This window comes from Eurytemora carolleeae, unplaced genomic scaffold, assembly GCF_000591075.1.
Source record: "Eurytemora carolleeae unplaced genomic scaffold, Eaff_2.0 scaffold1020, whole genome shotgun sequence".
Lineage (NCBI taxonomy): Eukaryota > Metazoa > Arthropoda > Copepoda > Calanoida > Temoridae > Eurytemora > Eurytemora carolleeae.
In genome coordinates, this window is record NW_019396927.1 from 37,743 (window position 1) to 65,287 (window position 27,545).

At 31.9% G+C, this 27,545-nt stretch overlaps 1 protein-coding gene across 1 annotated transcript; it reads left to right on the forward strand.

The window, feature by feature from the left end:
• Window positions 1–14,771: 14,771 nt before the first annotated feature.
• Window positions 14,772–25,460, forward strand: LOC111710206 (uncharacterized). Its single transcript, XM_023484268.1, has 11 exons — window positions 14,772–14,947; window positions 15,758–15,857; window positions 18,291–18,378; window positions 19,002–19,037; window positions 20,035–20,147; window positions 21,188–21,319; window positions 22,253–22,290; window positions 22,728–23,243; window positions 23,499–23,617; window positions 23,889–24,004; window positions 24,816–25,460. The coding sequence occupies exons 1-11, from the start codon at window positions 14,798–14,800 to the stop codon at window positions 24,998–25,000; spliced, it is 1,593 nt and encodes a 530-aa protein (XP_023340036.1). The 5' UTR covers window positions 14,772–14,797; the 3' UTR covers window positions 25,001–25,460.
• The last annotated feature ends 2,085 nt before the right edge of the window (window positions 25,461–27,545 follow it).

Below are 27,545 nucleotides of genomic sequence, written 5' to 3' on the forward strand. Positions count from 1 at the left end.
AATAGAAAGCTCTATAAAGAATAGAAAAATCTATACGAATAGAAGTCTTTATGAGAATAGAAAGCTCTAGAAAAATATAATGCTCTAGAAGAATAGAAGCTTTAGAAGAATATAATGCTTTAGAAGAATAGAATGCTCTTGAAGAATATAAGCTGTAGAAGAATAGAATGCTCTAGAAGAATAAGCTCTAGAAGAAGAGAAAGCTAGAAAGCTAGAGATCTGAACAGAATATGATATTTCAAGGTTTGAGATTAAATTTCGGTTTTAACACTTGTATAATCCTTCAGCTTGTCTTATACTTAAATATTCGTGTAACATTTCTCACAGATTCAACCTTCTTAAATAATCCAGCATAATTCCAAATTTTCTTATCCCACCCCTCCCTCCTCTCCTAGCTACAACTCCTCTCATTTTTAATCATCTTCTTCACTCATCTACATATTTTCTTTTTCAACAATTTCTGTAAACAGTAAAACAGAACTAGACAAATCCCTTCTTTGATAAAGTAAACATTATTCCACCATAACGATGTAAGATACAGATTTCTGGATGGAATTATTGATCACACTGGGACAAGTTTATAAAATCAGTGATACAATCCGTATCCAACCCATGTTTATCCATAAATACATTGCATTGTACAGACCAGAAATTAATTGTCCCCGCCTCATGGGATTGGGCACAGTGGGCTCCAATCAATATTCTTATTTTCCTGCTCTTCCCTTGCTTCTTCATTTCATCTTATTCACTCTCTGATACCATTCTTATAGACACACCACGCACCCCCCCCCCCATCCTTCCCGGCCATCCTATATTGAAGAATGGAGCAAAAAGATGGAATTCTCCCACTATCACTAACAAGGCAGGGTTAGAGTTCTCCTAGTATCAGTATCAAGGCGGGGTTAGAGTTCTCCTAGTATCAGTATTAAGACAGGGTTAGATTTCTCCTAGTAACAGTATCAAGGCAGGGTTAGATTTCTCCTAGTATCAGTATCAAGGCAGGGTTAGAGTTCTCCTAGTATCAGTATTAAGACAGGGTTAGATTTCTCCTAGTAACAGTATCAAGGCAGGGTTAGATTCCTAGTATCAGTATCAAGGCAGGGTTAGAGTTCTCCTAGTATCAGTATCAAGGCAGGGTTAGAGTTCTCCTAGTATCAGTATTAAGGCAGGGTGGAGTTCTCCTTTCTCAAAGTTTGACAAAATCTCGTCTAAAATCAGCCATTCAACAAAATTGAGCCAAGGGGGGTCTTTACTCGGCCACAACACAACCTTTACAACATATAGTTGGAACATTAATATTTTAGGTTTAGATAGATTTAGGTCGGAGAGAGGATAAGGGGGGGGGGCACAGGGGGAACAGCTTTATGAGTTTGACATCATATTGAGAATGTATTATGTAGATTTAGGGGAAATGTTTTAAGTAAAAATATGTCGGTTTAAAGCTAGGTTTAAATTATGTTGTGAGTGTGAACAATAAAATAGTTTTCTCTTTTTAACACGAAGAAGAATTGACAAAATTCAAGATTTATTTATTTTTACTTACTTCGATGTTCAGTAGAAATCCACAAGTTATTTAGGAAGGATTTATTTTATATAATATCACCCTTGTTTTCAACCTTGAAATTGTACTGAAAAATAATTTCCAGGATTATTTTTAATTGTTTAAAAAATGGTTTGGATAACGAACATAACTGTCCTAGGCCCTCAGGTGGGTTTTTCAGAAAAAATGGCCATGATTTTAAGTATGAAATATTGTGGGTTTACACCATTGGTTTATTATAGTTTAAGACAAGTACTCAGATCTATTAGACTTTACTTACTTACGTACATTTTAGTGTGTGAAACTTGACAAGTGTTTCTGAATATGTTCTTTCTCGAATTTTTGTTTTTATTGTTTTAATCCTTTAATCCTTTAATCCCTAGGTGTAGGTTGAGGGGGGGGGGGNCCTCAGGTGGGTTTTTCAGAAAAAATGGCCATGATTTTAAGTATGAAATATTGTGGGTTTACACCATTGGTTTATTATAGTTTAAGACAAGTACTCAGATCTATTAGACTTTACTTACTTACGTACATTTTAGTGTGTGAAACTTGACAAGTGTTTCTGAATATGTTCTTTCTCGAATTTTTGTTTTTATTGTTTTAATCCTTTAATCCTTTAATCCCTAGGTGTAGGTTGAGGGGGGGGGGGATTAGGGTATTCCTTTCCAATATCCTTATACAAATATATATATATATATATATATATATATATATATATATGTTTCACATGTTAATTTCATTTAAAAAGCTGGCAGCATCAAATTGTCTAACTTGTACCACGCCATAAAATGTTTCCAAATCAAACAAATAAAAAAAATCTACATTAAATTTTAAGAATTAACGATTTAAAACTTTTGTAATTCTGCAAAATAAAATTCACTGAATACATATTTACATATTTACATATATTTTCATATTTACATATTTACATATGTACATATTTACATATTTACATGTTTACATATTTACATATTTACATACCCCCCCTCCTTTGAATTACGACATTATTTACATAACCGATGATTCAGTGGGGTTTATAAAAGTTTGGATGCAGTTGAGATAAAAACTGAATATTGTTAAATATTATGCAGAGGGGTTCATTAAGAATGAGACTGCAGACACATTTGGATTCTTAATTAATGATATGTTATTTTGGACTAGCTAGGGAACTTTGCTTTCCCTGTTTATGTCCACTGGTTCAATTTCGAATTTTTAAGCCAAGCTAATAAAAACTTTTCAGTGGTTCTACCGAGTGTTGAACTCAAAATTTAAGACAAAACAGTCAAGGGATTCATGCTTTAAGATCGGACAAACAAACTATCAAACAAACAGAGATTACTACTTGATATATTAGAAAATAGAATAACTATCCTAACCAACTGTAAGGTCTTCTCTAAAGTCTCATACATTTTGGAGACCCCTGTACATAAATGCATATATCTATATTTTAACAAGATTCACAAGAACCATCTGGAAGGGAACTAAATATGCCAACTGGTTATTATTGTAAAGGGGAATTCAAAGGGTGTATTTAGGGGAAGGGGATGGGGGTCGTGATGGGGGGAGGTGGCTATAAAACATTAAATATTCTTTAGAAAATGAACGTTACAAATAGCTTACAGTGCTAAAGAAAATTCAATATTACATTATTACACCATCGAATATTTAGAATAAGTACACTGTAGATACATTCTTACTCTCCTTGCCTTTCTTCATGCGATAAATCTTGAAGTAAAGTGCTACTAACAATGTACAGGGAACTATGTACATGCTGTACGTACATATTTATCCTTTCCCTCCTTACCTCTGCTGTAAATATTAATCCTTCTTCTTCTTTCCTCTGCACATCCTGTACATATCTATCCGTCCCTACTTTCTACTGTACATGCTGTAAATATTTATCCTTTCACTCCTTTCCACTGTACATGCTGTACAAATCTATCCTCCCCCTCCTCGCCTCTGTACATACTAAACATATATATCCTTCCCTCATCTCCGTTGTACATGCTGTACATATTTTTCCTTCCCCTCCTTTCCTCTAAACATATTAAACATATTTATCCTTCCCCTCTTTTCCGCTGTACATGCTGTACATATTTATCCTTCCCCTCCTTTCCACTGTATATGGTGTACACATTTGTCCTTCCCCTCCTCTCCGTTGTACATGCTGTACATATTTATCGTTCCACTACTTTCCACTGTACATTCTGTACATATTTATTCTTCCCTTTCATTCCTGTGTAGAGTGTACATGGATGCATATTACATATTGTTTAGGTAACATAAGAATATTGAGTAATATAGTATTGGTTTGATTGATGGCAGGGAGGCGTATTATGTTCATAAATAGGCCTGTCTAGGTTCAACAAATCCTATTCAAAGGTGAGTAGGTAACTCTAAATATAAACAAATCCAATATAAAGGTGGAGAGTTAACTCTAATTATAAACAAAGCCAATATAAAGGTGGAGACTAACTCTAAATATAAACAAATCCAATATAAAGGTGGAGAGTTAACTCAAAATATAAACAAATCATATATAAAGGTGGAGAAGAGTTAACTCTAAATATAAACAAATCCTATATTTAGTGGAGACTAACTCTGAATATAAACAAATCCTATATTAAGGTGGAGACTAAATCTAAATATAAACAAATCCTATATTAAGGTAAAGACTAACTCTAAATATAAACAAATCCTATATTTAGGTGGAGACTAACTCTAAATATAAACAAATCCTATATTAAGGTGGGACTAACTCTAAATATAAATAAATCCTATATTAAGGTGGGGACTAACTCTAAATATAAACAAATCCTATATTAAGGTGGAGACTAACTCTAAATATAAACAAATCCTATATTAAGGTGGGCACTAGCTCTAAATTTAAACGAATTTAAAATAAATGTTTATTCTTATTAAAAACAGAGAGAGATTAAATCTAAAATGAAATTTTAATAGAAAGATTCTTTTTGAAAAGATGCATTTAGTTTTAAACTACGATTTTTTTTCTTTTTTAATTCTTATTTTTATTCTATAATTATTTGAAAATATATCCCAATAAATCTGTACACGCATTTTTTTTCGCAATTTTAATTCTTTCACGCCTGAGGTGAGCATGCATCATGCTGGCAAATATGGCTTGGTAGTTAAAAGGGTGATGCAAAAACACATGACATGCAATGCAATTAAGATAAGACACGGATTCTGTGTTTTTGCAAGTATATTAAATTAACTGTTTAATTTGTTAATTCATTGTAAACAAAAATTTAAAGATATTTCTAAAAATTGAATTACATTTGTGTTTTGTTAAATATAAATAAAATACCAATTTTTAGAGCTGTAAACTTGAAATTATATGGATGTTTCGCTACTTAGCGATTTCCCTAAAGACCTAATATATGTACCGTGTGGTATTTCTCAGGATTGGATCGTAAGACTCCCTTCTCTCAACGCTCTTCATAATAAAAAGGAAGATAGTAAGGTTCCGAACGTTTATTTCTCTGAGCCTTCAATCTAAACAAGTTTAATAAACCCACAGAAAAAGCTTTGAGTGAAAATCATACAATTACAACAAATTATCCACTCAGGCATTAAAAAACTGTGGCTAGGAACCAATAAACATATACACAATTATCAATCATACTAGAATCAACCGATAAGCATAAATATATATAAAATAATTACCACGGTGATCCCAGAATTCTGAACACGGATAATACTTGCAAAACGAATAAACATATACTGATATAAATTTAACTACTACTCCGCGAGAAATCTTGCGTCTGCGCAGTCGGACTGTAAACAGTTCCTAAACTAGTTCTTTCACAATACATTCCGTACAGATCTTCAGGGAGAACTCAGAAATACACAGGGGTGAAAAGCAGACTTTCTACACGCAGCATGGCTCGCGTAACAATGGAATACCTATTTTCAAACATAATAACATTATAAAAAAAAGTATTATATAGATATACAAATTTAGAGCCAAGAGTGCCGCAAAGGTGAACTTTATAACTATACGAAAGTGGAAAGAACACTCGAAAAAAAAAAAATATTTTGTGGCACTCCTTTTTCATTTTCCCTGTTATTGTTAGGCTAAATATTTAAGAATTTTTAACCTCCCATTTTTCAAGATCTGCGATTTATCAAATTTTTAAAATCAGCTAAAAAATGTCGGGTCATTATTGTGTTTAATATAAACCCAAAGGAATTGAATCTTTACCACAAATTCAATTTTTTAAATGCCTATATCTTTGCAACCTGATAATGTAAACCTTTGATATTTCAAACTTAGAATATTTGATCTAACATATTCATTGTTTGAAATATCATTACATGATAATTCATGACATTGTGTTACAAAGATATTGAAATTAAAAAACAAGAGTTAGTGGCAAAGACTCAATTCTTTTCTCATGTTTTTACATACAAGGCAAATATTATGGGAGTTCCAGACAATCATAATAGCAATCTGTTTTCAAGAGGTTTAAACCAACCACGCCTAGCATCTGTGTATTGAAGTTAATATTTGGTTGTTTAAGCGTAGGTGTTGCGAGAAAATAGATTTAAGTAATTGCCTTGGACACAGGGCTACCATCATAGCCCACGGTAAACTAGAAGTCCTGGTTCAAATTCCATAACTCTAGAAACAATTTTCATTCATTAAGTGTTGATTCTGTGTTTATGCTATTTGATGCTTTTTAAAAAATATTTAAAGATATCCTGATTGTTTACGCTGTTTTGACGGATTTTAAATGAGCGCTAAATATATGACTGAAAAATGCCAATACAGACATGATGTTCTTTGTTATAGTTAGTTCCACGTGAAGGTGTTTAATCTCAGACAATAGAATCCTTAAATATCAGATAATTTAGTAAAAAATCAATGGATTTAGTAAAACTTTTCTTAATCTTAACAGATACTATTCACGTTTATCGAATATAAAATTGATTTTACTTTTTTAGCACAAATTTGATATTTCTGTCTTAGAATTTCAAGAATATTAAAAAAACTAAAAATATGAAAGTTTTATAACTTTTGAACCCAGTTTTCCCTGTAAACTTCAACTCAATCAACTTTGAATTTTTTAAATAAGTTAAGAAGAACCTTCTGCTGAGTTACCCAATCAAAATTTGAGGCAAATCAGTCCAGGGGTTCATGAGTTATGATCAAATATTCAAACAAACAGACGGCAGACAAACAGAGAAAACTTTTTTGAATACATTTTAGATAACACCAATAAACATGGAAATTGAGAGACGACTTGAATATCGTCATTGACCTTTTTTGTATCTTTAATATTGACGGAGATAATAAACATTTGAACAGTTTTGTTCATTTTTAATTAACTGAAACCAGTGGCCGAATTTAAAGAATTTGAGCGGCGGTTAAAATTTAAGCCGCGGTTTAAATATGGTTGGTTCCACTTAAAATTGTATCAAATTTTTCAAGATTTAAACCGGCGCTTAATTTAAACCGGGTTTTGGCGGATTTAAACCGCGGCTTAAATTCTTTAAATTCCATCTTTGGACTAATTTTCATACTTTTCCGTCAGTTTTAAAGGTGAAAAAATGGTAGACCATAATTGATTTGATTCGATTTGGAAATTTCGAGACTAGAGTAGTTTTCGGTGTTAAATGTTTACCAACTAATACCGCTTGGAATAATAAAGAAGTCGTCATTAAATTCCCATATTTATTGGAACCCCCTGTATTTTAAATTGTCAGTTTGGTGTATCGCCACCAATCACAAACAAATACAAATCACAAGGAAACAATGATTGAAATTTTTTTATTTCTGTTCAGTTTACATTATTCTATTCCACCAAAAACATTAAGTTTTTAAAAATCAATGATATAATCATGTAAACGTTAAGTTAAAGAAATGCGTTGTCAATTATCAGATCGACAAAGTACAAAAGTACTAGCTCATTGAAAATCTGCAATCAGTAAATGATAAAAAGTCCCAATTTATACTGGTTAGGGGCGTGTGTCGATGTATTCTGCAGTAATCTGACTGCCAGACCAACAAATCCTTTTAGAATGGGTTTATAGTAATATATTATACTAGACATTTGGGACGATTCGCGCCACTTTTATTTGTCTTTAAGATTACAGTAAGATCACATGCATTTTTTATGATAAATGCATCTTGAAAAATTCTAGGCTAGTAAAGAACTTTGTGTCTCTTTCATTAGTAAAAACTTTAGCGTTTAGGGTTTCAAGCACCATTTATTTCTTCGTACATCAAGAAATCAAGAAGCTAAAAGGTATTTTGTTTCCATGAACGGATATTCAAAAAAGATTTTTTGCTAGGTAAATTTTAAAAAATTTGAACCGATCAGTCATTTCGTGTTGACGTTAGTTGAATACAAATAGACAAGCTGCAAATAGATAAGCTGCAAATAGATAAGCTGCAAATAGACAAGCTGCAAATAAATATAAAAATTACTTTTTGAGATTAATTTTGAGACACTCCACCCCTAGATTATATATAGTCAGTATGTTGAGGTCTAGAACTAAAGAATGTATTTAATTGATTTTCCGGACATAAATACATTTGATTGAATTTAATTGATTTTCCGGATATAAATATATTTGATTGATAGATATATTTGATTGATTAATTGAGTAGGTAGGAGGGATCAAGTGGAATGTTAATTAATGTTTATTGATGTAGGAAATTCAAGATTATTTCAGGTTTTGATCGTTTATAATTATATTCAACTTAGGCTTCAGAAATTGAAAAGTTAAATCTAGACTGTAAACAACACAATTTGTAATAGCCTTTCATAAACAATAAAAGCGTTATACTTACATTCATTTGCGCAGGAAGAAAAAATGCGCTATGTTTAACCCATAACCATAGAGAATAGAATATATAGAGAGGAATTAAAAGAATCTCTCGTTATGAATTTTTTCAGTCCCTTTCAGCCTGAAAGGGAGTTCGAAGTGTACAAATCATGTAAATGTTCACAAATTATATGCAGTAGAGTACATTAATACAGTATGTTCCCTAGACTTTTCATTTCAATTTCGATTTTTTAAACTGTTAAATAAACTTTATTATGAATTAGGTGAATAAAAAACATCATTTTATTTATAATTATAACGGAAAATCATCGTTTGTAAAGTGGAAGGCATAGAGTCTATGTGAAATGATCATTGGTCAATTATGAAACCAGCCTATTTCATAATTTGGGTTTCTTTTAACAATAATTTTAGATTTTCAATAAAATGATATTCCAGGGCCCAACAGGTTATATAGCACAAATATGTGAAGTACACCTGCAGTATGGAAACAGTACAACAAAATGGCCGTTTTACACTTTTTTCTAGTAAATTCCTCTCTATATATATATTCTATTCTCTATGCCCATAACTATACTATTTTATTTGGACATTCAACCCATAGTGAATCATGGTGTATCTATTTTTTATGCTTATGTTTGCATGCATGCATAATTTCCGTAAAAGGCGCAATTCCAAAGATTAGAGATGGTAATTTTCATTTCAGTAACATTAGTTTATTCCAACTCTAAAACCTACTAATTTTTACTTATTAAAGGGGCCGTTCACTTATTTCATAATATTTTTTCGCGCATTTCCAAAATTTACAAAAATGAAAAAGTTTTAAACACATATTTTTAAAATTTTGATCATTCATTAACCTTCCCTTGGGTCACATGAGGTCCCACATAAAATTTGGGCCCAATCGGTTCAGCTGTTTTGCTAACACATAATGGAATTGAAATATGATAAATTTAAACTTGTTTGTGTTGTTGCCGAAAAACGTCTTTAGTTTAGTGTTTCAGACAAAGGGACTGTCCTATTGCGCTCAAATTCTGAACGAAATATCGGCTTTTTCTTCAGCCACAGTTGCCTTTGAAAAGTAAGACCAATACCAATTAAACGCTTATAGGCTTTTTAGTTTACCATGAAATTACCCAATTAAGTGAACGGTCCCTTTAAGCGTTTATAGTTCTACTCGTATAAGAGGTATAAGTACAAATATCACGTAAGTCTAACTCTATGGATGTGGCGTATCTCGTTTATATCTAAATAATTTCAGTCATCTCAAAATCCGCCAATAATCGCCTAACAGACTTTATATAAAATAGATTCTTTAAAGAATGAGTACGAATTTGCGAATACGAAAAATCTTCATTGGAAGGATTGAAATGGGTCCTAAAGTTAAGACTTACTGGACTTAAGTTATAACTAAAAGACTACCTTTTATCCTATCAGTGTGTTGATGATATAAGGATTAATCCTCTATATAAAGTTGTTCTGTAGTTGTTTGATTGTAGCAACAATGATTCTAGGGTCCCCAGAGAGTCTAGAACAAAACAAAATATTCTTAAGACAATCATATTCTTCTTTTTATTGACAGAATCTTCTTGTTTTCAGATGATCATACTCTTGTTTTTCTTGTTTTCAGATGATCCAGTTCTTGTTTTTGTTGTTTTCAGATGATCCAGTTCTTGTTTTCTTGTTTTCAGATGATCCCACTCTTGTTTTTCTTGTTTTCAGATGATTCCACTCTTGGCTTTTCTTGTTTTCAGATGATCCCACTCTTGTTTTCTTGTTTTCAGATGATCCCACTCTTGTTTTCTTGTTTTCAGATGATCCCACTCTTGTTTTCTTGTTTTCAGATGATCCCACTCTTGTTTTCTTGTTTTCAGATGATCCCACTCTTGTTTTCTTGTTTTCAGATGATCCCACTCTTGTCTTTGTAAAGTATAGTTCTCTTGTTTTCAAATTCTTGTACTCTTGTCTTTTGTCCTTCTACTTTTAAGGCAAACTATTTACAGTATAATATCAAATTTAATGTAATATGTATGTTTGAGAGTGTGTGAGCTAGGGAGTGTTTGTTTGTGAGAGTTGTGTGTGAATTATGACTGAGGTTACTGAATTTAGCAGATTGAATTTCGCATACCCTGATATTAACACTCTTCTTATCTCGACATTAACAAATTTTTTTGCATATTTTAATCCTATTCTTCCCCCGTTTCTCTCTTCCTACCTTTCCCTCTTCCTACCTTTCTCTCTTTCTACCTTTCCCTCCTCCTACCTTTCCCTCTTCCTACTTTTCCCTCTTCCTACCTTTCCCTCTTCCTACCTTTCCCTCTTTCCATCTGCGGCCTTTTCCCTTTCCTCCCCCTCTTCCTACTTCCCCCTTCCCTTTCCTACTTCCTACTTCCCCTTACCCTTTCCTTCTTCCTACTTCCCCCTTCCATTTCCGAATTCCTACATCCCCTTCCCTTTCCTGCTTCCTACTTCCCCCTTCCCTTTCCTACTTCCTACTCCCCCCTACCCTTTTCCCCTTTTCCCTTTCCCAGCCCCCCTCCATATCTTCTTCTGCCCACTTTTATCTTTTCCTTAAAAGTTAAAAACTTTTTAACCCGCTAAACATAATAAGATTAAAAGTTTTGACAAAAATAACAGAAAACTTGTTGGGGTTTGTATTGTTTAATATTGAATATCAAACTAACACAATTGTTTTGATTTGTTGACATGTTTTTTTCAAAAAAAGAAAGAAAGTATATAAGATAAAATGAGAAAAATATTAAGAAATTTTGTCTTTCGACAATATTATCGATATTATTTACATTCATACGTCAGGAACGTTTTAGGCTGAGTTGAATTTCTAATTTAAAACATTCTATTTTAAACTCCCTTAATTTGCTTTGCGTAAAATAGAAGGAAGTTTTCTGCGTATTCAATAATACTCATAAAACAATCTATTTAGATTTGTGTTCATATGAAATTTTACAAATTGGACAAAATTGTCAATAGATAATCATATATCATAATATTGTTGCAAAAAAAAGGAATTCTCAAAAAAATTTTCTTCTCAAAATAAATAATTACCTCATTAAAAACTTAGACATCCGCAAAATGAATTGAAACATTTGAAATCGCCTTTTTAATGATCATTAATTTTATTGTGATTTAAATGATCCTCGATTTAAAGAGAGCCAATTTCACAATGGACCGAGGAACAGACCTTTTTATGTTTTCTCGTTTGAAAAGTTTTAATTCTAAAAATTAGCAAGGGGCATTTTTATAGAACCCTCCAGTTGAAAATGATTAATTTTCAAAGAGAAAAGCATGTAAAACCTTATTTATTATTGGCCAGACAAAGCTTTGGTGTGTACCGTTGTGAATCTGGTATCTTTAAAGTTAAATGCCACGTTATCCTCATCTTTTTTATTCTGAACAATCCCTTAATATAGATATTTAACATCGGCTTGTAATGTTTTATATCTTAAATGTTCAATTCTATCTACAGTACGATTTCCTTTTGATATATTTTCTTCTTGAAATTACCCTTATCATATTACAAATCTTAATCGCCTATCCCCCCTCCTACTCATCCCATCTCAANTACATCCGTACTCCGTGCTGGTGCTCCTTCTACTCCTTTCCATCTTAATTGTTGCTCATTTTTAAAAATGTTATTCTAAATTTTTTTTATTCCTAAATTAATTAACTCTCAATTCAAATAAGGAACGATGAACGGACTAAGGTTTCTTTCTGAGAAAAAAAAACGAAAAAACGCTAGTTTGCATTTTTTTTGAAGATCACTGCACCCTTTTTTCATTCGTTTGCTATCTATTAAAATGATATAGAACGAGTGACCACATGCATGGAGTGCCACTCAGAGGAGTAAAAACTATAATTTTCAGGGGGATTCATCTTGTCGCCTGTAATGTCAAATAGTTCTAATTCTGATTGCAAACGAACAATGTTATTTATATTGAGCGATTTCATCGAATGAACGATTTAACTGCATAAATGATTTTATTGGATGTACAATTTCACCAGGAACCAACGGATTTATTAAACGAACTAACAAATTCACTTAACAAACCAACGAATTATCGAACGACGTTAGTAAACGAACGTTTTGTTAGAAGGAGGCAAATTTATGATGACATATCTAACGAATTTTGGTTTAAATTTGTATTGAGCGATTAAAAAAAATAACAAAATGGTTTGTTAACGCTTGATAAAAGCACAAATATTATATCCGCCCTTTTCAATAAATGGTTCAACTACCTCTATCTATCTATCTATATACGTTATATTTGTATCTATATGTGAAATGCTTCTTAAAATTCATCACACCTTGGAATTATTTAATCCTTGCCCTTTCTTAGCTTAAATATAATCCATCACTACCCTATATCTACCCACCCCCTTCCATTCCAGTTAACCCCCATGTAAATGCGGCCTGGATACTAGGTGTCTTGAATTTAACCTAAGCGAGAAAATGAATAAGTTCTAAAATAATAAAAATAACAAAAAAAGGAATTTTACCCCAAATTTTCAAAATCTTGAACTTTGTATTTTTTATTTGTGAACATTATATCTAGCCTTATATCACAAAAGATTTTTGTGAGATTTGATTTTTTTTTTGATAATTTTAGGTCAAAAGAAATGACCACTTGGGCTATTTTGCTATGCAACATTTTAATACATCTTAAATGCAGGATGTTTCATCCCACAAGGCCATAAAACATCAAAATTAAGTTATTTGTTCAAGATCATTATTATTTTATCAAATTAAAATCTAGCTATGCATTTCTAGTTTCATTTAAAAGGGTAAAATTAATTTTCGTTTGATGTTATGAATATTTAAAAGATCGTTCAGGAAAAAAACCCTCCACCCCTGGTTTTTGAGGATAAATTATTCTATCACATAAACATAGCACTAAAACAGTTGAATTTGAAAGAAATATTGATTGATTACACAATATACAATAACTTTATATCATTCACAATACATACAATACACCTTATACAGATCATTTTATATGTTTAATATATTCAATTATTCATCCTTATAATAACAGCAGTGTACGGTATTCTAAGAAAAGGTACATTTTTTATTCTGCTCGCGGAGTTTCTGTCTACAGGGTATTCCAATTAAAATGAGAATTAAGAGACGAATTTCGAATCGTCTTCATTTTTTTTAAAAGTTACTGTAACACATTTAAAACTTTATTTTGTGTGAAGCTTGTTCTTGGAACATCCAAATGTGGTCTGTAATTTTTACAACTTAAAAATAATTAATCCAAATGTGGTCTGTAATTTTTACAATTTAAAAATTATTAAGTTTGTCTATAGATATCTCCGTCCCTTTTCAGAGAAACAAAAATAAATTTCATTGAGAAATATCTTCAAAAATTAATAACTTTTTATACTCCAAGGAAAAAAGGAAAAATTATCATAAGTCCTTTCTTAATTCTCATGTTTTCTGGGACACTCTATTCCAAAAGGATTCTTCATTTTTTGTTTTTTAAGCCGAAAGAATAAGTCTCATTTTAAATTTCAAAACTGCATTCAATAAATAATAGACCTGAAACTATTGTTTGTTTAAAACTATAGATATTGTGATAGATATCTAATTAGTTAAACTAATGGTGCATTCTCTCACCAGTATTTTATTTTCTTCTGTTCTGCAGAATTGCATTGTTTTATAATGCACTTCTCTCACAAACCTTTTTTTCAAGTATCCATTCATATGCACATAGAGGAAGCCAATGTAAAACAGAAAAATGTAAATAAAGCTTTAATAGCAGAACTTTTGGACATTAGGGTGTGTAGTGAATGTAGTGATGAAAATAGTTTTTTTCTTAATCAATAAACTTTTTGGACTTTGTAAAGGTAAAAAAAATGAGAAAATCAACTTTGAAAAGTTTTCTTTCAAAACATTTTGATTTCTTACATGCAAAAGTCTAACCCTAAAAGAAGATATATGCAAAAAATAATTTCCCTTTACCTTCTTGCAAGATAAAATTTTGCATACTTTTGTATTTTGATAAACCAGTCCAGCTTTTATTTTAATATTATTTTTTTTTGTGGATTTTCAAAATTTAACAAAAATTAAAATATTTTTGGGACAAATTTCAAGTTCAAAATCTTTAAAAATTCTAGAAAAACGAACCAAGTATATTGCTTATTACTTCGAGTTTGTTTACAGTCAGAGATTCGTATTTCATGAGCAAGCGACCAAAATCTATCATCTCTATATGTTTGCAGCCTAAAGGTGGAAACCTTTAATATTTCCAACATTGACAATTGAAAGCTAGTAAGATTATAAAATTAGAGTTTGTGGCTAAAGTTTGATTCCTTTTACACATTTTGGCATTTTCAGAAACTAAATTTAACAATCCCTACTCATACTCATTGATCATTTTCCTATTCCTTGAATTTAATTTCAGTCTGAAAGTGAACAAAGGAGTAATGAGACTCCTTCTGATACTATTGTGTTCTTTCCTTCAGAGAATATATGGATCAGCTGGGACCTGTCCTAGCCACAGAGTTATAGCTCAGGGGGGGAAACAGTTCAGTGTTATCCCAGGATCCCCTCCAATATCCCTGGGTTGTAAACAGGTTTTTAAAGGGACTGCATACGTAATTTCCAATGAACCTCCAGTATTAGAGTGGTATGTCCTGTTCGGTGCAGTGTACACTGTAACTTTGTGTCCCAATTTACATCAATTTCAGATCAAATATATCTACCTCATTCTTGCTTGAATTAAGATTTAAAGGTTATCTTTCTGAATCGAACAGAGCGGGTACAAAACGCCCAATAACAAAACGCCCTATGCAACAAAACGCCCAATGCAACAAAACGCCCTATGTAACAAAACGCCCTATGCAACAAAACGCCCAATGCAACAAAACGCCCAATGCAACAAAACGCCCAATGCAACAAAACGCCCTATGCAACAAAACGCCCAATGCAACAAAACGCCCAATGCAACAAAACGCCCAATGCAACAAAACGCCCAATGTTGCAAAACGCCCAATGCAACAAAAGTCCCAAAATAAAATACCATTCTATAAATGTGGGGTTACTTAAAATTACCTCTGCAGTCCCTTCAACTAAACTTTATTTCAGTAAGCCAGGTATATTTGGGTTAAAAAAGGTATCAAAAGGAATGTTTAAGAATTCTATCAATAAAATAAAAGAAGTCCCACAGAAGAAGAAGAAAAAAATAGATGAACAAAGAAACCTTTATAATTAAAAGAATGCTATCAATAAATTGCAATAACTCAAAATTAGGATTGCTATTGGATATAAATAAATTCCGTCTAGTTTTTCCATTATACTTAAAAACAAATTCCTTTTCTAAAAAAAAAACTAGAAAAACAACTATTTTAAGCAACATTTTTTTCAGTATTTTCAACTTTTTTCAGGATTCCCAGATGATGCAAGATGATAAGGGAGGCCTGCATTGTTTGGCTAAAAATCCAAAACCAAGAAAATTAACGAAAGTTCAATGTCAGATTCTGCCAAGTAAAAACTAAAACCTTTTTAGTGTAAAATAAAAAATCCCTAAGTTATGAATTAAAATTTTTTTTATGGATTTTTATCGCAATTCCTTGGTAACTTTTAAATCAAAGTCTCCACGCATCGATTTACAACTTCTTAAAAAATCTCTTTTTATATTTCTTTTACCTGGTTGATCCTTTCTTAATCATGTAATGGTCTAGCGGTTTATGCACTGTTTGATGACTTTATGTACTGCTTGATACTTTATGTACTGCTTGATGACTTTATGTACTGCTTGATGACTTTATTTACTGCTTGATGACTTTATGTACTGCTTGATGACTAAATGTACTACTTGATGACTTTATGTACTGCTTGATGACTTTATGTACTGCTTGATGACTTTATGTACTGCTTGATGACTTTATGTACTGCTTGATGACTTTATGTACTGCTTGATGACTTTATGTTTAAGTTTAAAGGGACTGTAAACATCAGTAGTTTAAAGGAACTGTAAACATCAGTAGTTTAAAGGAACTGTAAACATCAGTAGTTTAAAGGAACTGTAAACATCAGTAGTTTAAAGGAACTGTAAACATCAGTAGTTTAAAGGGACTGTAAACGTCAGAAGTTTAAATGGACTATAAACATCAGTAGTTTAAAGGGACTGTAAACATCAGTAGTTTAAAGGGACTATAAACATCAGTAGTTTAAAGGGACTGTAAACATCAGTAGTTTAAAGGGACTATAAACATCACTAGCTTAAAGGAACTTTAAACATCAGTAGTTTAAAGGGACTGTAAACATCACTAGTTTAAAGGGACTGTAAACATCATTAGTTTAAAGGGACTATAAACATCAGTAGTTTAAAGGGACTGTAAACATCAGTAGTTTAAAGGGACTATAAACATCGGTAGTTTAAAGGGACTATAAACATCAGTAGTTTAAAGGGACTATAAACATTAGTAGTTTAAAGGAACTGTAAACATCACTAGTTTAAAGGGACTATTAACGTCACTAGTTTAAAGGGACTATAAACATCAGTAGTTTAAAGGGACTATAAACATTAGTAGTTTAAAGGAACTGTAAACATCACTAGTTTAAAGGGACTGTAAACATCAGTAGTTTAAAGGGACTATTAACGTCACTAGTTTAAAGGGACTATGAACATCAGTAGTTTAAAGGGACTGTAAACATCAGTAGTTTAAAAGGACTGTAAACATCAGTAGTTTAAAGGGACTGTAAACGTGATTTCAAGTGACCCTATAAAGAGTGCACTGATTTAAATTTAACCAGGCATCGTAGTGTAAGTAAGATAGGATTCATTCTGACTATTAGCTCTGCACAGAGTAGAGCCATTCCCATTCAGTTCAATCCAAATAATCCTTCCAGAGCTACAATCCATGGCAACAATACTACTACTCAACATAGTAATATTGCGATGTACCATCAGAACTATACTCCGTCAAAATAGACCATTCATTTGTATCATTTTATTATTCTAAAATTGGCAACAATTTAGCATAACTTCCATGATTAAACCAGTGTCAGAGAATCATTTATATAAAATGCCGTCTTATGAAGACCTTACTGTGAAAGAATGACCATTACACTTCTAAGACCAAACTGATGGTTTTAATTATGAACAGTCAGCATACATGAACATCATTTAAGAAGAGCTACATAAATGTTAAAGGGACAGACCGGCTATGTAAGGTAGTTGAACTGAGTATGCAGTATTGTGGACAAATTCTTTAGGATTCATTTGAGACATATAAAACTTTTTAAAGATCTGTAAATCCTGAGTTTGAGCGCAAAGTCGACGTTCAAAATCGTATTTTTGGGTGAATACGTTTTCAGAATTATTTTTAAAAAAATTATTATATAACGACATAAAATGTAAACAAAATTCTACAGTAAACTAAGTAGTTGTTGAGGAACAGATTGAGAAAATAAAAATCTTATCATCGAAAATAAGTAATCTTGTTCAATTATTAGTTTCTATTTTCTCATTATTCTAGCTTCTCATTATTCACAAAGATTTTCTGCAGATTTTCTGGAATTATTATTGAAATCTGCGAATAAATTCATAGAAAATAAGAAATTCAATATAATGATGAAAATGATATAATAGATTCTAGCATTGATTTATTGACAAATTTCTTTTGTGAAATATGTTCCTAACCATCTAATTAGTTTACTGTATAATTTTTACCTTATTTTTCGTCGTCGTGATTTAATAATTTTAAAAAACCGATTCTAAAAACGTATCTACCCAAATTCATGATTTTGAACTTTGACTATGCACTCAAATTATACATCGTGGAAAATTTTCATATGTCTCAAATGAATACTGAAGAATTTGTCCACAACACTGCATACTTAGTTTAACTACCTTACATAGCCGGTCTAACCCTTCAGAATTATTATTTAAGGGATATTTAAGATTTTGTTAAGAAAGCTGTGATAATGAGTGTGGAAGGGAGAACCCTCCCCCCCTGGTAACAAACAGAATCCAAGGAGGAGAGTTTACATCATCTCACAGGTACAGGGGTACCCAAAAAGAATAGGGAATTCAGAGACGACTGTATAAAGTTTATTCATTTTTTAAACTCATTGTCTTTCTGCAATTGTAAAATTTATTCTATCATTCCTTGCAAAATCTTTAATGTTTCAATCTAATGACTTGCATTTAAGACAGAAACTCTTTTAATCTTCAAATCGTTGTTTCTTAAAGAATTTAAGGTCGTCATTAAAGTTTCATCCTTCATGGTTAACACTGTTGGACAGGGATTTTTTAGCAACATTTTTGTGCCCTTAAGTAAACTGAGACGTTTAAAAAAAAGATGCCATGTCAAGAAATGTCAAGAAAAAAGTAAAAAAAATACTTTTTTTCATTCCAATAAATGACCTCCAATTCTTTGAGATGCTTATCTCTCCACACAGCTCTAGAAAGAGTCTCCGACCAATTGGGAAATGACCCATCTGCCTCAAGAAGTGACTTTTTTTCCAGTTTTAAAGAAAATGAAGTAATGTACTACCTTCAGAATATGTGTACTGTAAATAAATATACACTGAACTTCCTAATAGCCAGATATATTATCCCTTTAAATATATTCATATATATATAGTTAGGAATAGATTAAAATTATATTATTATTATTTTAGATATCCCTGGGTGGCCTCTTTACAATCCAATGGCAGGTTGGTAAAATAACATTAGAATTTAAACTAGTTACCACATAGTGGAGAATATTCAAATTAACTGAAATTAAGTCGACCCCCATTTTGTTGTAATGGTGCCGTACTTCAAACGCGAGCGTACCGTACTTCACCCATTTCTGCTCTAAAACATGTTGGGCTCAGATAAATCATTTAAAGTACATATTATTCACCTAACAAACAACAATTTTTACGCTTTAATGTTTAATAATAAGATTTTAATTCAACTAATACACGTTTTAAGGTCAATTAAACATAATTAAAAGAAGAACTTGCAACGACCTCCGGAGCCTTCTAATGTGCAGAATTATCTCCAAGCCCCGCGAAAACGTTTCCAAGTCTCTCCCTACGTCTCCAAGCCTCCAACATTTTGTTTCCACGCCCCGCATTTTCTTCTCCAATAACAAATATTTTGCTTTTACATACCACATAAACTTTCAAATAATCCAAACACGATGAATTAGTTTTTTTATACAAAAACAATTTGCGATAAAAAGTCTATTGTTATTGAGATTAAATTTTCAAGTTTTGTTTTCTACATTTCAAAAATTCCTCAACTTGTGAACTACTGTTGCAGATATATGAAAAGATAGAAAAATTTAATATTATTTATAAATGTATTATGTACGAATATGCGACCAAATCACAAAACCAAAATAGTTTTAAAACACTTGATTTGTGCTTTTATCATATACTCTGTGTAAACTTTTCACCAAAAACAAGTTATAATTAATTGAACAAATTATATTTGAAATTTGGGGATTAAGCGATTCTTTAAACTATTGTGGATTCTATTCTATGAATAGATATATTTAGATTTTTGGTTGGATAAGCCATAAAAGGTGAACAAAAATACAGCAAGTGGAGATCAAAATGCGGGGCGTGGAGACAGAATTGCAGAGGCTCCAAGACGTAGCAAGAGGCACAGAGATGGTTTTGCGGGGATTAAAACAATGACACTTTTGTTTATTTTTTTCAGGCATTTTTGTACAGCTTCAATAATATCTTCAAGAGCTTTACTGACTGCTGCTCACTGTATAGGAATTAATACAAATCCTCCAAATAATTTTACTGCTGTTGTTGGGATCAATGGTAAATAACTATATCTTGATTCTTCTCTTACTAAATTTTTATATAAACATATACATGATTAGAAGAAATGAAAAAATGACATTATCAGTCAAGGACTCTCTTTTCAAAATCTGTTCATATTTTTATTCATAACCCCATACAAAAGAGCAATCATGACCATATTTGTTTAAAGTAACTCTCACTCTGTTTAAAGATTTAAAGTGGCATTTTCGAATCACATCGATGTCCTTTTAACCTTTTTTTCGAGTAAGAATGCCAAAATTGAAGAAAAAATCAAATTGTTGTTTTATTCATCCTTTATCTCAGACAAAGGTTTAATGGGTACCCTGGTGAATCACACATGCCATATTTATAGCTGATTAATATTTTAAAAAGTTTTCATCGGTAATTCCTAGTATTAGATTTTTGGCCCTCACCCGTCCCCCCCCCCCCCATCAATTTTGTACATGGATCTCATTTGAATCACATTGATAAAATTGGTCATATGGTCGCAGCTCCCAGCACCTAGTCTGTCCTAGCCGCAGCGCTCGGCCCCCTATCCTGTTCTAGCCACAGCGCTCGCCCCAGAAATTGTCTTAACCTAACCTAACCCTTAAAGAATACAAAATAAATAATAATTTTGATGATAAATATTGAATATTGGTCATGTACAAAATTAATAGGGGNAAAAATCGAATACTAGGACGGACCGTTTTTCTTCATCTCACAGCTAATACCCGCTAAGTGCTTATAGAATAAAATTTAAATGAAAATATTATTTCAATCATAAGTTAAAAAAGGTCTTAGAATTACAAGACAGAAAGAGAGTCTGGTCTACACCGACTACTCGTAACTCCTTTGGGCTTCTGCCTCAGGGTGATTGTGAATTAAATGCTTATAAATCTTGAAAAGATGACAACTAGTGTCCTATCTGTTATTTTAATTAATCTATGAAATCACCGTTCTTAAAGGGCTTAATTTCTTTTTTTTCTGCGAGAGTGAAAACCTTTTTTGCCAACAAAGTCAATTTACAGTTTAAAACACTCATCATAAATTTTTAGATTTGATTTCTGAAATTATGGAAGGCCAAAGATTGAAGATAAAGAAACAGATTATTCACCCTAAGTATATCAACGGATTTAAAGATTGGAATGTCGATTATGACATTGCTGTACTAATAACAGAAAATATTGGTAAGTCCATTATTTTTGATGATCCATCTAGGATTGTTAATCGTTTTTTGTTTCGTTTTCAAAAACGATCGTTTCGTTTTCGGAAAAAAACGATCGTTTTTAAAAACGACCCACTCGTTTTGAACTTTCAGAAAACAAATAGCGACCGTTTTTGAAAACGATAGTTTTTATTAAAACGATTTACGACCGTTTTTATACGTAGGTTTAAAAAAAAAATTTATTGACAATTATGTGGACGATCGTTAACGAAGGGTCGTCGTTAACGATCGTTAACGAAGGGTAGTCGTTAACGATTGTTAACGAAGGGTTGTCGTTCCGGAACGTAACGAAACGACAAACTTTATCAAAACGGTCGTTTTTGGAAAAAAAATTACATGCAACTTTATTAAATGTCGTCTTACATGAAGTTTAACACTTGTTGGGGAGTTAAAACTCCTTGATATTTTCTTAAAAACTACTAAATGATAAGTACTGATGCCCTTCAGGTCGGTTTCCTCTCTTCGTTAACGATCGTTAACGAAGGGGTCATCGTTAACGATCGTTAACGAAGGGTTGTCGTTAACGATCGTTGACGAAGGGTCGTCGTTGACGATCGTTAACGAAGGATCGTCGTTAACGATCATTAACAAAACGACGAATTTTATAAAAACGATCGTTTTGAAAAACGATCGTTTTGAAACACGAGCGTTTTGAAAAACGATCGTTTTAAAAACGACCATTTAAAAAAACGAACTTTTAAAAAAACGATCGTTTTAAAAAAATCTTTTCGTTTTCGATTTTTCGTCGTCGTTTTCATAACGAAACGATCGTTTTTCTGAAAAATTAAAACGTTAACATCTCTTACCCCAACGCTGTAGTCTTGATTATTGCAATTTAATTTTTGTTCTGAATTTTCATCGATTTAATGAATTATTCCCATTTTTGTTATTTCAGAATTTAATGAAAACGTTGGAACAATATGCCTGCCTCAGGAATACGACTTATAAAAAAAACAAAATTCTATCCAGCTCTCAGTGGTCACACACTTTACGTACATCGGGCCCAACTTTTCTTGACAACTCACTTTACCCTAAGAAAGGTTTATGGATGGTAAAATTTGAACTTTGCTCGAAAAAAAATCACGCCAATTTAAATAGAAATATCTGTAAAAAATTGAATAATTGCCACTTTCAGAGCAACAGCTATACGCTAAAATTACGGAAAAGGGGACGTACAAAGCTTAATAATGTAATAAAATCAAACTTAAAGTAAATCTGTTGTTTCTAATACAGTTTAGATTCTTGTAGAGCCTATTTAAAATCCCAAAAAAACCTTAAATGTGTAAAAACTGATCTCAAAACAAACTGAGCTGGCAACATTATGACAGTGAAGCGTTATGAATTTCTGATAAATTATTGGTTGAATGTAGAAAGACACATTAATTGAAGAAGAAGAGGCTCTACTACTGGGTTGGGGGAAAGATGAAGACCTTAATAAATTACTGACTGATTACAAAATAATTACAGACCCTCAGATGGATCTAATAGAATTATTTGCATCCCTTCAAGACAACACAACAATCGACTGGGTCAATTTCAAAAAAAAAGAAACTGATTTTCTGAAAAAACTGTTTTTCAGATTTAAAGAGATTTATCAAAACTTTGATAAGGTTTATGATCAAGAATTGAATTTCTTGAACCCTTCCATAAGCAATGATAGTAAGAATGCTCTGACTATAGAAATGACAAATCTTCTAAAACCTGCATTAGAAAAGAAAATTCCAGATTCTATAGAAAAAGAAAGAATTAAATTGTACATACTTGAAGATATTGAGAAAATATTTAAGGAATTGCTCTTAGCTCCGAATAATACAGAGATAAAAGTGTTAAAAGATAAATGCTCGCAGTGCAGCAAAAATTGGAGCTGGTTGGTTCACTATATAGAGGTGGGTATTTGCAATTCAAATATATATATATATATATATCACAAGGAAACTGAGCTCTTGCCACAAACTTAAATGTTCTTATCTCTATGTCTTTACAACATGATAGTGTAAACCTGTGATATTTACAACGGATTTTTTAAAGTGTTTAAAACATCTACGTCGACATCGGGTTTCAAAATTGTAGAGTTCCTTTAATATACTTGATTTAATACTAAAAATGATTATTTCCTTAATAATGTTTGTATTTTTATAAAGCAAGTCCACAACATGCTATCAGTTTATTCAACCAACAAGCTGAAAGAAGCTAAATCACACTTGTTATCAAAGGACGAATGCAAAAACAGCCAAATTAAAAACACTTTTGGGCTTATAAGGTAAATGTTGACAAACTTCTAAGCTACTAGCTTGGGAACCCAGCTTTGCCTTGAAACAAAGTTTTCTTCAACTAAGAACTTTTAAACCTAGCTAAACATATTCCCCTGGTTCTACAGAGTTCCCTAATTAAAATTTGAGGCAAATCGGTTACGGGGTTTCTAAGTTATGATCGGACAAACAAACAAAAAAGAGATATTACTACTTTTAACTAGCTTGGGATTCCAACTTTGCTTGCAAAAACATAAAGTTTAAACACAGTGATTAATTTAGAAATGTATCCTTTGAAAACTCTTCTATGCTGTGCCTAAAGCCGATTACTGGAAGCGGATGTCCTGGAAACTCCGGAAGTCCTTCTGCCATAAAGATGGGCAGCAAGTTTGTTCAAGGAATGACCGATCACTTTATCACCAGTCCTGCATTTCTTTTGCCATTTTCCTTTAGCATAATACATTTTCCTGTAGCATAATACATTTTCCTGTAGCATAATACATTTTCCTTTAGCATAATACATTTTCCTGTAGCATAATACATTTTCCTGTAGCATAATACATTTTACCCGTAGCATAATACATTTTCCTGTAGCATAAATCATTTTCAAAAAAATCTTTTGTTCCCAAATAATGTTGTTTTTAAGGACTATCATCAGTTTTACATTTGTAATTTTCTTTGTATTTCAGCATATATGTTTTATATTTAATATTTTTGGAATATTTCTTCAGCGTTTGTATTGTTTGATGTCTTGATGTTTAATTTGGATGCTTAGTGCATCAAAATCTTCTCAAAGCTCATATTTTTCACATTTTTTTCCAAATTCCAAACAATCAAAACGCTAAGGAGGAGATATTCGGAAAATATGAGCTGGCCAGATAATGTTATCTTTTTTATTATTATGACATTCAGCTTTATTAACGACAACACGTTAACAACTCTTTCTTTTTTATTATTATGACATTCAGCTTTATTAACGACAACACGTTAACAACTCTTTCTTTTTTATTATTATGACATTCAGCTTTACTAACGACAACACGTTAACAACTCTTTCTTTTTTATTATTATGACATTCAGCTTTATTAACGACAACACGTTAACAACTCTTTCTTTTTTATTATTATGACATTCAGCTTTATTAACGACAACACATTGACAACTCTTTCATGATGTAAATTAAAAGATTTGGTCTGTCATGAACTGCAGTCGGAATAACGAGTTCTGTAATGCACGATCCAACGAAGCTTCCTATACCATGTGGATGTGGTTGTAAAGACGGTGATGGTGGTGGTAAACCTGACCTACATCAACCTGTTAATATATGTATGAACTGGATTATTCAACAGTTGGAGACTAATGATGCAAATCCTTGTCGATTAAATTATCTATAATTTTTGGACCTATAGTAATTGCAAATTTGCAGACTCACAGGCCATTTTTTACAAAGGCGAATTCAGAGGGGGGGGGGGGCTATGGGGGCTATGCCACCCCCCTGGACCAGTGAAATCTATTGAGTTCAGGGGATTTTCAGGCAACGGGTGCTAGGCCTCCCCCCTTGGAAAGAAAAAATAATTTAAGCCCCTCCCCCCCTGGATAAATTCCTGAACACGGCCATGCTTTTTTGATTACTACATTTATATCTTTACTTTAAATTGTTGTGGTTTGGTGTTTTATATGTATGTTTAATTTCTTGTTAAATAGAATATTTTAACTGACACATAATATTTATTTCTAAAAAAAAGGCATATTGTAGGATTCGGCCATGTATCTATAGGCTTATATGAGAAACATCAAAACACCATTATGATAATTTTTAACGTTATTATTATTAAATAAATTATTATTTTGTGACTGAGGTTTCTGTATCTATGAGACATATGAGGTTTTTTTAAAACTTAAATTCATGATTTAATTAATAGAAACATAGTTTATTGTTTAACTCTTGTTTTTCAGTCGCCATTTTTTCTCTGTTATCGTAAAACTCAAATTTTGCGCAGATTTGTTCGTGACATAGATTTTTAAACTTTAAAAATTTTTGAATGCACAATTTTTGTTATTTCCACCAGCAATAAACCTTTTCAAATGAGTTGCCAAAAAAATGAGGCCCGATTGGTTCAGCCGTTTTGACGGTCGTTGGATAAATATAGACAAACTAAACTAATTAAATTCCTAACTGACTGATTTCAAAATTACTGAATGCAGTATTAGAACTGTATCTGTATATTGGCTTATTTTACGGTTTGATTGATTTTGTTATATCAATAAATGTTGATGAATAATTCAGAATTTTTCTGATAAACCATCTGGTTATCATCAACTCCATTCATGGGTTACTCTCTCTCTCTCTTTCTGCTCTTTTTCCCCTCTGTCTGCTTATTGTCTTCCGTGCAGCTGAATTTTTACTTTTGGCACAACTAGAGGTTTTCTGACCGGATAGGGGGGGGGGGTAAATATTTGATATTTAAAATTTAGCTCATTTGATTTAACAGAACAACAAGTTGAAATATCTATGGTCTCCGAGAGACATCTAGCGGCCAAAAAATCGGCCTTTGAAGAACATAATAAATTTCATAAAATAAGAAAGATTGACATTGTATAATCTAAGCCAATGTAAATGTGCTGTTTTATGCTGAATGTAAGTTTTACAGTTTTTCTAAACATAAATAAATAAAAGAATTATTTTGTTTCTTTACTCTGTAAAATGATATCTCTAAATAAAGTTTAGTCCATTATTTATATTGACCAGAGTACCTGTGTATTAGGTTAACATTCCTCTTTGGGATTGTTTGCTAACGTTTTTGACCATTGTATTTTGTGTGGTTTTTTTAAGTACGGGGTGTCCCACGAAACATGACAGTTGGTGAATCTTATAAAATGTCTTCATCCATATTTTGTTAAGTTAATGGATATCAAAGAGAATAATAAAACATATCACATAGCAGTCATATTATAGAAAAATTTATTTCAAAGTATAATGTATTTGAGTAAAAGATTTTCAAAAATAATTAAACTGCGAAAAGTATTTGATATCAATACAGTATATGGAAGAAGACATTAAAAACTATTCACTAACTGTCATGTTTCGTGGGATACCCTGTATTTGATTAACTCTCTTCTAATAGTTTTAATACGTTCGACCCACATAGATCTAGACTGCTATGAAAAGTTGAATTAATTTTTTAAGACTGGATCGACTTTTTAGTGTCGTAACGCCTTGGCTTTTGATTTTACCTCGCTAACTAATCCATAATGTGCGTCCATATTGTGCATTCTCAATATGCGTCCTTATTATGCATCCATAATATGCATCCTTATTGCACATCCTGAATATGCGTCCTTATTGTGCATTCATACTAGACGTCTTTATTGTAGATCCTGAATATGCGTCCTTATTGTACATTCAGAATATGCGTCCTTATTATGCATCCATTCTATACGTCCTTATTGTACATCCTGAATATGCGTCCTTATTGTAGATCCTGAATATGCGTCCTTATTGTACATCCTGAATATGGGTCCTTATTGTACATTCAGAATATGCGTCCTTATTATGCTTCCATAATATGCGTCCTTATTGTACATCCTGAATATGCGTCCTAATTGTGCATCCTACCATAATATGCGTCCTTATTGTGCATCCATAATATGCGTCCTTATCGTTCATCCATAATGTGCGTCCTTTGTGTGAGTCCCCTATTTATAGTTTTTATATTTCAGTCAAAAAAGGCAGAATTTATGAAACAATTGTGATAAAGAGGAGTTTTACCTAAATTTATGTGAACTAAAAAACTCTGGAATATAAAGGCGACTTTCGGACTTAAATTATGCTGTAAAATAGATCAAATAAACTGAAGGATTGCTATTCCTATTCCACAGTTCTCTGATTCTCATCGAAACTTCTTATTTTTATTGGGTCTCACTCATCTCATTTTTGGT

Excerpts from the sequence above, each read along its gene's own strand:
- LOC111710206 (XM_023484268.1), top strand. The coding sequence starts at position 14,798 with ATGAGACTCCTTCTGATACTATTGTGTTCTTTCCTTCAGAGAATATAT. Across the intron at positions 18,379-19,001 it reads GAGTTTACATCATCTCACAG|ATATCCCTGGGTGGCCTCTT; the intron begins GTACAGGGGTAC and ends TTATTATTTTAG. Across the intron at positions 19,038-20,034 it reads TCTTTACAATCCAATGGCAG|GCATTTTTGTACAGCTTCAA; the intron begins GTTGGTAAAATA and ends TATTTTTTTCAG.